The sequence below is a fragment of the Petaurus breviceps genome, unplaced genomic scaffold, assembly GCF_028583685.1.
Source record: "Petaurus breviceps papuanus isolate PSGF00001 unplaced genomic scaffold, PetGlider_PUasm1.0 181, whole genome shotgun sequence".
In the NCBI taxonomy this organism is placed as follows: Eukaryota; Metazoa; Chordata; class Mammalia; order Diprotodontia; family Petauridae; genus Petaurus; species Petaurus breviceps.
In genome coordinates, this window is record NW_027185784.1 from 17,499,488 (window position 1) to 17,513,072 (window position 13,585).

The window sequence follows — 13,585 nt, forward strand, 5'->3', positions numbered from 1 at the left end:
ACAGTAACCAACCACCCATCCACATATGGTAAAGACCAGCATCCAGCCAGCCCATTTTCACATAATGAGATCCACTTATCACAAGATGAACTCCCTACTTTCGCTATATCATGTCTATAAAGCTAACTTTTAACAAGAGTAAACACATTCAGTGATCCAGGCAGCACTTACTGATCTAAATATCATATGCAGCGGCATGGCAATGTTGAGATTTAGAGCATAATTATTCACCACACTGACAGTGAAGAACATGGTCACCATGATGGCATAATACCTGCAAGGGAATTATAAAAGTACATCACACAGAATCTACCATATTTTAAACACCAATTTTAGAAGATAATATTTCTATTTCTGGGAAAATTCGAAGTAATGTATTTATTTTATATATGTGTAAAAAGTCATTGCTATTATCATCTAATGCCATATTTTTGGTTCTGCCAACAGAACTCCTCATCTTCTCCCCCTCCTCCTCTCTTTCCCCTCTTCCAAATTTCCTGTTAGTGTCAAAGGCGCCACCATTCTCCCATTCACTCAGGCTTACAATCCATACTCTCACTCAGTGTATGGAGCCAATCTGTGGCCAAGTCTTGTTGTTTTTGCATATGGTTCTTTTCTCCCTTCTCCCTACTCATATAGTCATCACTCTGTATAGTACAGCAGGCACTTAATATTTGTTCCTTTTTCTTCCTTTGTTGACTATCTTTTATCAATTTTAACTCCTTTATAATGTGATTACAGAGTTAGAGTATTAGTAGCAGCAAGTACAATTATACAAAGGGTGATGTTCATCAACATTTTCAAACACTTCTTTCTTCATACCAGTCAAGTCCAAATCTCCCATTGTTAGTGGCAACCTGGCCATCATGAATTTAAAGCTCCATCTTTATACTGAGAATAATGATACTTTACATGTATCCTTCTCATAATACTCTCATATAAATCTGCAAACAAAGAAGATGCATTCCAATGACATGCTCTTAGTTAAAAATTTCAGAAATTGGTGGAAAAAGCATTGGGAATAGAAATACATCCTAGAATATCAGATACACAGGATTATAGCAAATAAAAGCACTGCATACTAAAAAACAGTGAATGAGTCAGAAAATATAACACTTTTAACAGTGCTATAAAGTGCTTTTTGCATGATGACCCTATGGGGTAGGTAGTGTAAACAGGATTATTCCATTTTACAAATGAGCTTTGAGGGTGAGTGTTTGGATTTCAAACCACAGTATTCCAACACCAAATCCCAAGTCCTTCCATTCTACTCTGCCGACCCTAGCTAGCTGGCAGGATTGGATAAGATATGGCCATTTCTGAAATGCAATGCCATTCTACCTCAGGGTCACAAATTTGCAGTAGAAAGTGAAAGAAAAAAAAAAGGAATTACAAGACCTAGCCTCCCTCCCCCCAATTAAAAAAAAAAGATGACTACAGTATTAGTAGCCTAAGTTCAAAAAGGATTCTTCATGAAAATTTCTACAAAATACCAACCAAACTTTAACCTTCAAACTTGGGTGCAATAGTATTAAAAGCATCTCTCCCTCCCCGCTCTGATACCCTCTTTCCCTCTCTCTCTGTCTCTCTCTCTCTGTCTCTCCCTCTCTCTGTCTCTCTCTCTCTCTTACACACACACACACACACACACACACACACACACACACACACACAATGCACAATCTAGTGACAGCTTTCTATATAAAATACTCAGAATTAAATGTCTTTCCCTTCTATTTCAGTCTCAGTGAGAACAGTGAGCTTTCAGATAAACTGTTGAATACTTATATGACTCTTTTCCCTTTGGGCTACTTTAATGAAGTTTTGTACTTTAAGATATTATAAATTTGGACTAGTGGCTCTAGTTGCTGCTATAGAATTAAAACAAGTTTCAACTTAATTTTGCTATCCATTTTTTCAAAACTAAAACCAAATAAATTCTATCTACTTTTAATTTCTGCTTTTCTTCCTTTTTAATAGAAAAGTTAAAAAAAAAAAACCCAGTCTACCAAACTCCACCTGAGCACAGGTAGACTAGAATGTCTGGCTGACCCCACACTAATTATTCACAACATATTTTATATGTATATACATCACTTGCTATCTTCATCACAATTGCTTTAAGGCAGTGCCATGTGTTCTAAGGGGAGACAGAAGGCCCACTGATTGACAGTATAGCCCAAGATTCTGTTCTGGGTCTTCTTCTCTTTAATCTATATACTGTCTCACTTGGTATTCTCCTTGGTTTCCATGGATTCAATTACTATCTCTCTGCATGATTCCCAGATCTATGTATCCAGTTTGATATTACCAACTCCCTATCAGACATTCTGAACTAAATGACCCAAAGAAATCTCAAACTCAATATGTCTGAAAGTGAACTCACTATATTTTCCTCCAAACCTTCCCCTCTTTTTAAATTTGCTTATTATTGTTGAGGATATCACCATCCTTCAGTCACCCAGGTTCAAAATCTCGGTGTTATCCTCACCTCCTTCCTCTCGCTCCCTCATATCCCATCAAGTGCCAAATCTTGTTGTTTTTACCTTCCCAACAGTTATGTCACCTGCTCTCCACTCACACAACCACTGCCCTCATTCTGGACTCAACCCATTTCAATGGACAACTGCAGCAGCCTTCTAATTGGCCCCATGTGCCCCAAATTTCTTGCCACTGCAATCCCAAAGCGATTTTCCCAAAGTATACTATGTCACTAATCAAACTCTAGGTACTCCCCGTAACCTCTAGGATCAAATACAAAGTCCTTTGCTTAGTATTAAAAAGCTCTTTATAACCTCAACCCTTTCTGACCATATAAATTATTCTCTTCTATAACCTGGCTATCACAGTCTACTTGCTGTTTCTTGAACACAGCATTTCACATCAGTAACTTTGCATTGCCTAAATCCTTCATGTCTAAACCGCTCTGCCTCCTCACTTATGGCTCTTAGAAATCTGGATTTTTTTCTTTCTCATGGTTTTTCCCATTCATTATAATTCTTCTATGAAACATAATTAATGTGAAAATGTGTTTAATAGGAATATATATGTAGAGCCCATATCAGATTGCAAGTGTTTTTGGGGAGGGAGGGGGAAAAACTTAAAACTTATGGAAGTGAATGTTGAAAACTAAAAGTAAATAATTTAATAAAAAAAATAAAGAACAAGGCAAAAAGCAAAAAAAAATCTAGATTTCAGGGCGGCTAGGTGGTGCAGTGAATAGAGCATCAGCCCTGGAGTCAGGAGGACCTGAGTTCAAATATGACCTCAGACACTTAACATTTACTAGTCATGTGACCTTTAGCAAGTCACTTAACCCCAAATTGCCCTACCTTCCCCCCTCCAAAAGAAAAAAAAAAGCAAAAAAAAAAAGATATCTGGATTTCCATTAAGACAAATAAATTAACACCTGGTATAGGAAGGCTCTCCTGGTCTTCCCTCCTTCCCAGTTTCTTGAGTCTTCCCCAGTAAGGTCATTTTCCAGCTATATGTTATCTTGTATGTATCTGTTTAACATGTTTTCTCCCCCATTAGAATGTAAGTTTCTTGGAGGGACAGTTACATAGCCACCGTGCTTAGCCCAGGCCGGGCACTGCTAAGTGCTGGCAGGTGTTTAAGAAATGCCAGTTGAATGAATGGCTGAGTGGCTAATGGAAGAGGGCGGGACCTGAAATTAAAAAAGACTTGAACAAAACAGATTCAAAGACACTTTGGACACTTACCATGGGAAAGCCATTTCTCTCCTCCTAGCTTCAGTTTCTTCATATATAAAATTCAAATAATAATATTTGTACTACCTACAAGGTTGCTGTGATGCTCAAACAACATAATGTATCTGATGCTTTTCAAACCTTAAAGTGCTGTTAAAACATTAGACAACTCTTGAAGTTCAAGAAAATGGACGATTTCACAGATGTCTTTGCCACAGGTCTTATGGAAGTCTCAGACTTTTCTGCATTTAGGTACAAGAGACGCCCTCACATGATTCATAAAGGCAAAGAAAATTTTAACTTCCATACCTTATTGGAATAGCAGGTCTCTTCCTTCCCAAGTTAGCTTCAAAGATAAAGCCTTCCACGGCTATAAATAAAAACTGTGCAAATGTCACGATGTTCCCACATCCTGGATGTCTCCTGAACAGTGGGTAGGAGTGAGAGGGGAGAAAAATAAGTGAAATGAGAACAAGGTCATTTATATGACACAAGATAGCTTGATGATTCCAGAATACAGAGAATAAATTTCTATAACATATGATCTCCTTTATCTGTGTTTTCACATGCCAGTCATCCATAACTTAGAGAAAAATGCCTCTATGCAGACTCTTTTCTAACAAAATCCATCAAATTGGTGAGTTGGGCATCAATCTGGTGCAATATATTCCTTGAATTGATAATATAAGTTCAGCCTAATAAAACTAACTACATGTAGTCATTGGGATCCTCACATAACCAGAATGTTTTCATTCACTACCCCCACTAAAATGGGAAGACAAAGGATAAGGAATAAAATTTGATGAGATCTCTATACTCTTTTTATATCTAGCCTAACCCAGAATTTCTGAGATTATTACAGAAAACAGAAATTTCCCAGAGATTTGGGGGCAAAGTAGGTGATCTTCTACAGGAAGAGAGCCAGAAAGGATCCCCCATATTGAAAAATTCCCCTGCGCCACTCCTTAAAGGGAGGTTTCAAGAATTCCTATTGCCTATGTTGCTTAGGCCCTAGATACCCTTTACTCTACTGGAGTTCAGCTGGCCACCAGGAGTTTACAAAGAAGACAACTGAGCAGTGTCTGCAACTTCCTCAAGCTACAAGGTATTTTATTTTATTCTTTTAAATTGTTTTATTCATTTTAAACTTAGCTACAAGGTATTTTAAATATTTCTGCTCTTCCCTATCCCTTCAACATTTTATATTTCCATGATGAACATCCCAACTCAAATCTCCCATGGTTCCTTCTACCCCTATTCTTTCAGTTGACAATCTTATCTCATATTTTACAGGAAAAAAAAAAACAGAGCCATTTGCCCTTAACTCCCTGTTCTCCTATCTCACTCACATGCCTTCTGCCAATCTTTGTTCCTTCACTCATCTCACATGATGAGGTGGACTTACTCCTTACCAAGGCTAACCCCTTGGGAATCCTATTCCACCCCATCTCCTCCGTAACTATGTAACTGTTTTCTAAATTTTTTTAAAGCCATCCTAAAGGTTTGGCTCAAATCTACGATGGCCAATACTTAATTATTCCCAAATAACCATTCAATCATTCTCAGTGGTGCTGCTCTCTCCACCCTCCTGTTGATGTCCACACTCATCAAAAAGTATACCACATATATCAAAATCCCAAAGTTGGTGTCTGTGGAGATATCCACATCTTCCAAAGTGAGACAGCTTCAAAATAAGAAATTGGAATAAAGGTCTCATCTTTTAACTAGATTGACCTGATCATACCTTTTCCATTGCTCTGTCTCACATTCATTGTTTCTATTATATCTATGAACACAGTATTTTTTATATCCTCTTGCCCAACCCTCTGTATCATTATATAAATGCTGAGAGCTGAGTGAGACAGATCTAAGAGGATATCAACTCACAAAAACACAGCCCATAAATGCAGGCAACTGGTGGGTGCAGCAATCATGATAAGAAGCTCAAGCACTGAACAGGAAAAGCCTGTTCTATCATTATTTCCACAAAAGGAAGAGCAGCCTACTGTCCCCAATAAGAAACCTGACACTCGGGGCGGCCAGGTGGCTCAGTGAGTAAGAGCACCGGCTCCAGTGTCGGGATGACCTGGGGATCAAATCTGGGCTCAGATACTTAGCACCACACCCAGAAATAACTGGCCGTGTAACCTAGAGCAAGTTACTTAACCCTGATTGCTTTAAAAAAAAAAAAAAAACCTGCCACTGCCATTCTGAAAGGAACCCCAGAAGCTGCTCGATCATTGTCCAGATTTTGCTGTCTAACCTAGACATCATTCTACAGTTGCACTAGGATATAATATATGCAGTGAGAGGAAATGACCAGTTTTATATTATAAGTAAAATTACATATTGATGTGATCGAATATTGTAAAATGTAATGAAAATGTGATATTTGTATAATTCATATGTTCAAGTTAAAAGGCGGCGGGGCCATGAAGTGGAGAAGACTTTCCAAAAGATTTTAGTTATTTTATTTTATTAAAAGGGATACACTCACACACACACACCCCCAAATAAGGGGGGAAAAGAATTAATAAGGAATTTTAGTCATAGTCATTGATTCTATGAACATTTCAAAAAAGAAATATGTCTATCATTCAAGAGTCTGAAAGATGAGTTAGAATGTTTGTAGCATGGAGAGATATGCTTTGCTTTAAGCAAATATGATAAAAGAAGACCAGGATTGAAAAATAAGATTTATGCAAAAGATAAATTAAGGATTATCTTAGCTTGATAAAAGAATATTTTATTTTATAAAATTATTTCCCTAAGAATATTTATGTGTCAAGTTTCCTGAGCACATTTTAATATATGATTCTGCTTACAAAAATTCTCTTTATGGGGTTTACATAGAAAGCAATATGGTTCAGGTTGGGGGTTGAACTAGACGACTTCTGAGGTCCCTCCTAATTTAAACATACCACAATCCTAACACATTTTATCTAAAAATAAGACATATTTGCACTTGGCATTACTAATTTCTTTTAAAATATTTAAAAATAATATTTAGATCTTTTGCTTTTATATAACCTATGTTTCTCACTATGATCCCTCCTCTACTTCCTCCCAGAGAGCAATCCTTTATAATAAAAAGAGAAAGAAAAAAGTAACACAAAACAATGTATTAAAAAGCCTGATATTATGTAGCAGTCCACACCCATGGTCCCCCATCACTGCAAAAATGGTGCTGATGTATCTTCTCACATCTCTTCTTTGGGGTCAAATTTGGACATTAAAATTTCATGGCACTGCTTCTTGTAATTGTTCTTTCCTCTAACACTGTTGTAGTCACTGTACATATTGTTTCCTTGGTTCTATTTACTTCATTTTTCATCAGTTCACATAAGTCTTTCAGTGCTTCTCTGCCATCATTATATCTTACAGCATTGCAATATTCCATTACATTCATGTACCACAATGTATTTAACCATTCCCTAATCAATAGGCATCTATTTTGTTTTCAATTCTTTGCTAGTACAAAAAAGGACTGTTACAAATACTCTGGTGAATATGGGGCCTTTCTTTGTGTCACTGACCTCCTTGGGGTATTGTAATAGGAATGTAAATTTTAAAGATCTTCCCTGCCCCTAGGCTAATGTGCACCTGAAGCCTGGGGTGGGAGGCTTGTTTTTCAGTAGATACTTCTTGATTGGCTAGTGAGTCAATAAGGTTGTTACATTCTCTGAGCCAGGAGAAGGCTATATAAGCCCTGATGTGTAGCTTTGTTTTGGGACTCACTTTGAGAAGTGTTTTGTGATTTGATCTGAATTCTGGGAAGCCGTTGTTGAGAGTCCCCCGGCTTTGAAAAACCCAGAATGTGGAAACCCAGATGTTGACTGGGTATGGATGTAATGGTTGGACAGTTTGGAAATCTGTCTATTTGATGTTTCTGTCTTGATAATTCTGCCTGTATACTTTGAGGTTCAGGGTGCTGACCTTTTCTCCTGAACAAGGTAAACGATATATGTCTGACTGATTAAAGTAAGCTTGTTAACCCATTTTGAGTTGCTTTCCTTTAACAAAGCAGATCCAAGAACCTGTGTGAGCAGGCACCCTGGGGACACTGGGGTGCTTGCTGCAACAGGTATATGCCAATAATAGAATCTCTGAATAAAATTGCTTTATGTTTACTATACAATAGTGAGAATCTGGTTCCTTGGACAATGCATATAGTAATTTGAAGCAAGTATCATCAACACAACTAAACTGAGCACCTGCTCTACACACAATGCTGTGCTTGATGTCACGGATACAAAAGGAGTATGTGCTAAGTGCCTGACCTCAAAGAGCTTATAATTTGGGTGGGAAGACTAAATCTGTCGATGCAAATGCTCAGAATGCTCCATCTACCAGTTTGCTCTGAAGATGCCAGAACTGGATTTGTCAAAGTCCATACGTGTTAGTTTTGTTATTGTTGTTATTTTGGGGACGTGAAAGAGTTTGGAGCCAATCTGTGATTTCATGGTGTTGTAATGCGAATGTAAATTTTAAAGATCTTCCCTGCCCCTAGGCTAGAGTGCACCAGAAGCCTGGGGAGGGAGGCTTGTTTTTCAGTAGATACTTTTTGATTGGCCAGTGGGTCAAAAAGGTTGTTACATTCTCTGAGCCAGGAGAAGGCTATATAAGCACTGATGTGTAGCTTTGTTTTGGGGACTCACTTTGAGAAGTATTCTGTGATTTGATCTGAATTCTGGGAAGCCGTTGTTGAGAGTCCCCCGGCTTTGAAAAACCCAGAATGTGGAAACCCAGATGTTGACTGGGTATGGATGTAATGGTTGGACAGTTTGGAAATCTGTCTACTTGATGTTTCTGTCTTGATAATTATGCCTGTATACTTTGAGGTTCAGGGTGCTGACCTTTTCTCCTGAACAAGGTAAACGATATATGTCTGACTGATTAAAGTAAGCTTGTTAACCCATTTTGAGTTGCTTTCCTTTAACAAAGCAGATCCAAGAACCTGTGGTAGCTGCAAACCCTGAGGACGCTTGGGGTGCTTGCTGCTACAGGTGTACAGTACTATTTGTGAGGAAACTCTTTCTAAGAATGTAAGTTGTTTTGCTTTGCTTTTTAAAGAGTCTTGGTGCCCTCCTCCCCTCTGTGACTTACACTGGGTCAGAGGCACACAGGTTTTGGGGGGCTCTGAAGCACCACATCACGCTGCCTCTTTAAACTTAGAAGGATAACAAAAGAAAAGCCTCTAAAAGAAAAAAGTTTCTCATTTATTAAAAAAAAAAAAAGGCCAAAATAATGAAAGAATAAACTAAAGGAAGAAGCAGTGAGGTACAGAGTATGACAACCTTCATGCTGGGGGACATGAGATAAGGTATGGCCAGTACTCAAGGTGATCATAGATGCTGAGTTTTCTAACTTTGAGAAGATGGAAAGAGCATGAGAAAAAGCTAAAAGATGAAAGGAAGTTTGTTAATAATAAAATGGGGTTTCTGAAGGGCCTAATGAAAGAGAAAAACAGCTACATGAGGATTCAGGAGGAGAACTGAACTGAGATGGGTGGGGATAGAGGCATGGAGAGATGTGGAAGTAGGAGTTTTGGATTGCATAGACTACAGCTCTTAATCAAAGTTGTGGGAGTTTGCCAGTCAAGGATGAACTGGAGGTCCCATTCTTATCAAGAGTCCTGAGAGGAGGGGTGGCCAGGTAGCACAGCAAGTAAGAGCACCGGCCCCAGTGTTGGGATGACCTGGGGATTGAATGTGGGCTCAGATACTTAGCACCACAACCAGAAATAACTAGCAGTGTAAACTTGAGCAAGTTACTTAACCCCAATTGCTAAAAAAAAAAAAAAAAAGAGTCCTGAGAGGATAGAAGATGATGTCATTCTGCTAGGTTGGATGAGATACTGAAATGTATCACGTACACTCTATTTATCATTGCTAGTTATATTGAATTAGAGCCCTCCTCTAACGTGTCACTCCTGTTGGAGCATGGAGAAGACCCTGGGTTAAGACATAAGATATATACATGAAAGCTCTGGCATATCTCAACAAGCTAGAAACTCTTCAGGTAGAGACCTTATAATTGCATACTTATGAGGATTAGCCCAGCTAAGTCTAGAGAGGCCTATTCACAAGTCACCAAGTGACAAATTTGTTAAGCTTCTGCAACTTAGGAAAAGCATCAGTTAAATTGCAGAGTATTAAAGGACTAGCAATCAGTCATTTTCTCCAAGATTGTATATCTCTAAGCAAATCTCTATTTCAGTTTCTTTCCTCAAGATAGAGAAAAGCCATCGATGTGTAAGCCTTTAGATGTTCTTCAACAGCATTGGAGCTTCAAAGGACTTGAGAGATTAATATCCTTATTTAACAAATGAGAAAAGTCCCAAAGAGGTCAAATGACTTATCCTAATTAGAATGAGATCCTAAGTTTCCTGGCATCCATTCTAAGACTCTTACCATGACAAATGGTTCCCACTTATAGAACTTCAATATTATATAAAAAAAAATTCAGAGATACAAAGAGATAAAATTTGAGTACTAATTCACTTTATAAAAGATACCAGCATAAGAGAAAACACAGTGTAGTAGATGGAAAACCTCACTAGGCAAATCACTTAATCTCTCAGGGCAATCAGAAAACTTTCTAAAACTTTAAATTTCAAGTCAGATGCAATAGGTATGGACACCAAGTGTCCAAGAAACTAAAACACAGCCAGGATCAGATTAAAATGTAAATATTTAACAAAATAAACAGCTGATTGGTTTTGTTCTTAATTCTCAAAGAGGACCAAAATGACATCACTATTTTGGAGTCAAGATACAGTGTGTCTATGGCTGATCAGATCAAAACAAGCTCAGGAGGCTGGATCACAGGTCAGTAACTAACCACATAAGCCCTTGGAGTGGAGATGTCTCTAAATTTGCACAGGTTCTTTTGAGCTATTACACTTCTGCTTTGCTCACAGAGAACAGTGCCTTCTTTAAAGCAAGCTTGCCATGCTGGGCATCCATTACCAACAAAATAAATAGGAATACAATAAAACATAGATAATGTTAATCTTTGGTTTTAAAGTCACTATTCTGCCTGCTGGGATCCTAATGTAACCATCAGTAATGTCTTTTCTATTTGAGTTTGACACCTCTGTTCTACACCAATGAAATTGAAGAGCTGGACAAAAATAAAAAGAAGCCACCTTAGTACATGTAAATTCATCTGATTTATAAAATTCAATTTATATACAACTTTTCAAGAACCCATCAAATGCACCCATGATATACTCTAAGATTCTAGAGTTGATCACATAGTCTAACATTACACAGTCCTTGCTAGGATTTAATTCTAACTAATAGCATTCTCAGGACTAATTCTCTGCACACCTACAGATTGTCCCTCCCATGGCTGATGACACTATTATACTGGTCTTTTTGCTCATTTATATTTTGATCTCCTTTTCAGGTATACATAGATTAAAGAACCCAATAATTTTTTTGCTCATAACTAGCTTGTAGGACATTAGAACAAAGCAAAAACTCCACTGAATATACTTGGGGTAGAACACTTATTTCAGTAATACCCTATCAAAGCAGCAGGACAGCCAAAGGAATTTCTAGGATGAACAAGGAAAGGTATTAAAATCTTTGAATATATGCTCAAGAAGTGACTGTGCAGGGCCATGGACTACTGGGAAAGAAGTTAACCATCATTTTGAAAATCTCTCCACAGGCTTCACTTCCAAAAGGGTCCGCCATACACACAAAGACTAAATATTCCTGGATTAGATGATCCCCGAAGTCCAAATAAAAGTGACCAAAGACTGGAACTGGTGTCAAAGATAAATGACTAGACCTGTGACTTCTTTGGGATAGTAGTTTCTTGGGTAAAGGAATTCCCTCTAACTTAAGAGAGTTGCCTAAAGCACTGAAAAGTCAAGTGATTTGCCCAGTGTCCCAGAATCAGAGCAAGACTTGAACCCAGATTTTGCTGGCTACCAAGCAGACTTATCCACTCCCTCACTTTTCCTCTCCCAGTCAAAGACACTATTCAAATCACTGCTCTAATCCCCCACCTATCTTTCCATTCTTATAGTGAATCGTCTCCACACACTATATGACCCAACTACACTGGCCTACACACTATTCCTCCACCAGAGCATTCCAATCTCCCATTTCCATGTCTTTGAACCAGCTGTCCCTCACAACTGGAATAATAGTTTGCCTAATCTCCACCTTCTGGCTTCCCTGACCTCCTTTAAGATTCAGCTCCAATTCTACCTTCTATAGTTGTGAGATTACTTCCCATTTACTCTGTGTATATATAGTGTATGTACATAGTTATTTGTATGTTGCCTCTCCCATTAAAACATACCCTTTAAGTTTTTGCCTTTCTTCGAATACCAAGTGATTAGCACAATGTCAGATACTGGAAAACAGAAAATTTTTAATAAATGCTTATTGACTTGATTCATCATTTATGACCTAGAATATATTCTTTAAAGTCTCTGGTTCTCAGTTTTCACATCTGGTAAAATGAAGGCTAGATGTTCTTTACAAGCTCTAAAAAGAAGAGTCTATAGTCTTGAGGGTTTCTCCCCATCTGTGAAATGAAATTGGTCAAGCTAAGCAGTGTAGTGGGTAGTGTGCTGCTCTGGAGTGAGCAAAAGCTAGGTTCAAAGCGACCTTCGGCCTCAGTGGCCCTGGGCAGGTCACTGACTTTCTCTCAGCCTCAGTCTCCTCATGTGTGTAATTATAACGGGACCTGCCTCATCAGGCAGCCGCGAGACTCAAATGAGAGGAAGGAAGGCTAAATGGCTTTGCAAACCTTAGAGTCCTATAGGAACGCCTAGGGGGGCGGGGGTGATGATGAGAGCCTCCAGGGATGTCCTGCAGGAGGCTGCGGGACAGGTAACAGTGGGAAGCCTCCTACACCGTCGGCCTCCCTGACTCTCAGAGGGACTCTGCTTCCCCTGCTTCCCCCCTCCCCTCTCTTCCCCTGGCTCTCCTTTCCTCCTTCCTCCTCCCTCTTCCCCTTCCCTCTCCCCCGCTCCCTGCCTGGGGGCCCCCTCCCCTCTGGATCCCTCCTTCCCCTCTCCCCGTACCCCGCCCCTCCGAGCCCGGCGCCGGGCCACCCCGGACTAACGACCGGAGGGGGGCGCGCCTCCTCCTCCCCGGGCGGGCCGCGCCCATCTCCCGTGGGTGAGGTCACTTACCTGGCCAGGAGCTCCAGGAAGATCACGTTACTGCAACAGCCGGCGAACACCAGGCCAACAGCGCAAGCCTGGTGCATGGTGGCCTGGTTCGGAATTGGGGGTGGCTGGAGCGGGCTGCTTACGCCGCTGTCCCAGGGCGCCGGGCTGCTCCGTCCACCTCAGCCAAGAACATCGCCTCCTCCGGGGGCTCCGGGGGCTCCCGAGGCAGCACAGGCTTCCCACTCCCCCCTGAGGAGCTGTAGTTTCCAGGCTACCCCGTGCCCATTCAGAAGAGGGGGCTCGCCGGCAGGGGCGGGACTACAGCTCCCAGAATTCCGAGCGCCCTCACGTGGAACCAGCCCGCTGGAGAGGCCGCCAGTCCCCGTGAGCCTCTGCGAGAGCGATGCTTGCTGGGATTTGAAGTCCCTTTGCTGTCACTCCTGGGGCTTTGCAGGCGGAAGACTACCCAGGGCTTCTTGATTGCACCCTCTGTTGATTGCTAAGAGAAATCACTAGCAAAACTCTGTCCACTTAAAGGAGCTATTGTTGCAACAGAGAAGCTCACGCCAGCAAGGATTTATTAAGCCCCTACTGTGTGCCAGGCACTATCCCTAAAGCCCTGCTCTAAGTTTAGAGTCACACTAGCAGTTTTTTCAGGAATGTAGTAATAGTTCCCATTCATTCTTGCTTTTATAAAAGTCCTGTGGGGTGATGGGTAAATGAAAATATCATT

At 40.1% G+C, this 13,585-nt stretch overlaps 1 protein-coding gene across 1 annotated transcript in view; it reads right to left on the reverse strand.

The window, feature by feature from the left end:
- The window catches only part of SLC35B4 (solute carrier family 35 member B4), a 32,660-nt gene extending 19,481 nt beyond the window's left edge, over nt 1–13,179 (reverse strand). The window contains exons 1-3 of the mRNA XM_069087260.1: nt 12,874–13,179; nt 4,020–4,133; nt 172–274 (exon numbers count right to left, since the gene is read on the reverse strand). Of these exons, the coding sequence (XP_068943361.1) occupies nt 172–274; nt 4,020–4,133; nt 12,874–12,950 (294 nt within the window). The 5' untranslated portion in view covers nt 12,951–13,179. The remainder of the gene's footprint in view (nt 1–171; nt 275–4,019; nt 4,134–12,873) is intronic.
- Nucleotides 13,180–13,585: the final 406 nt, after the last annotated feature.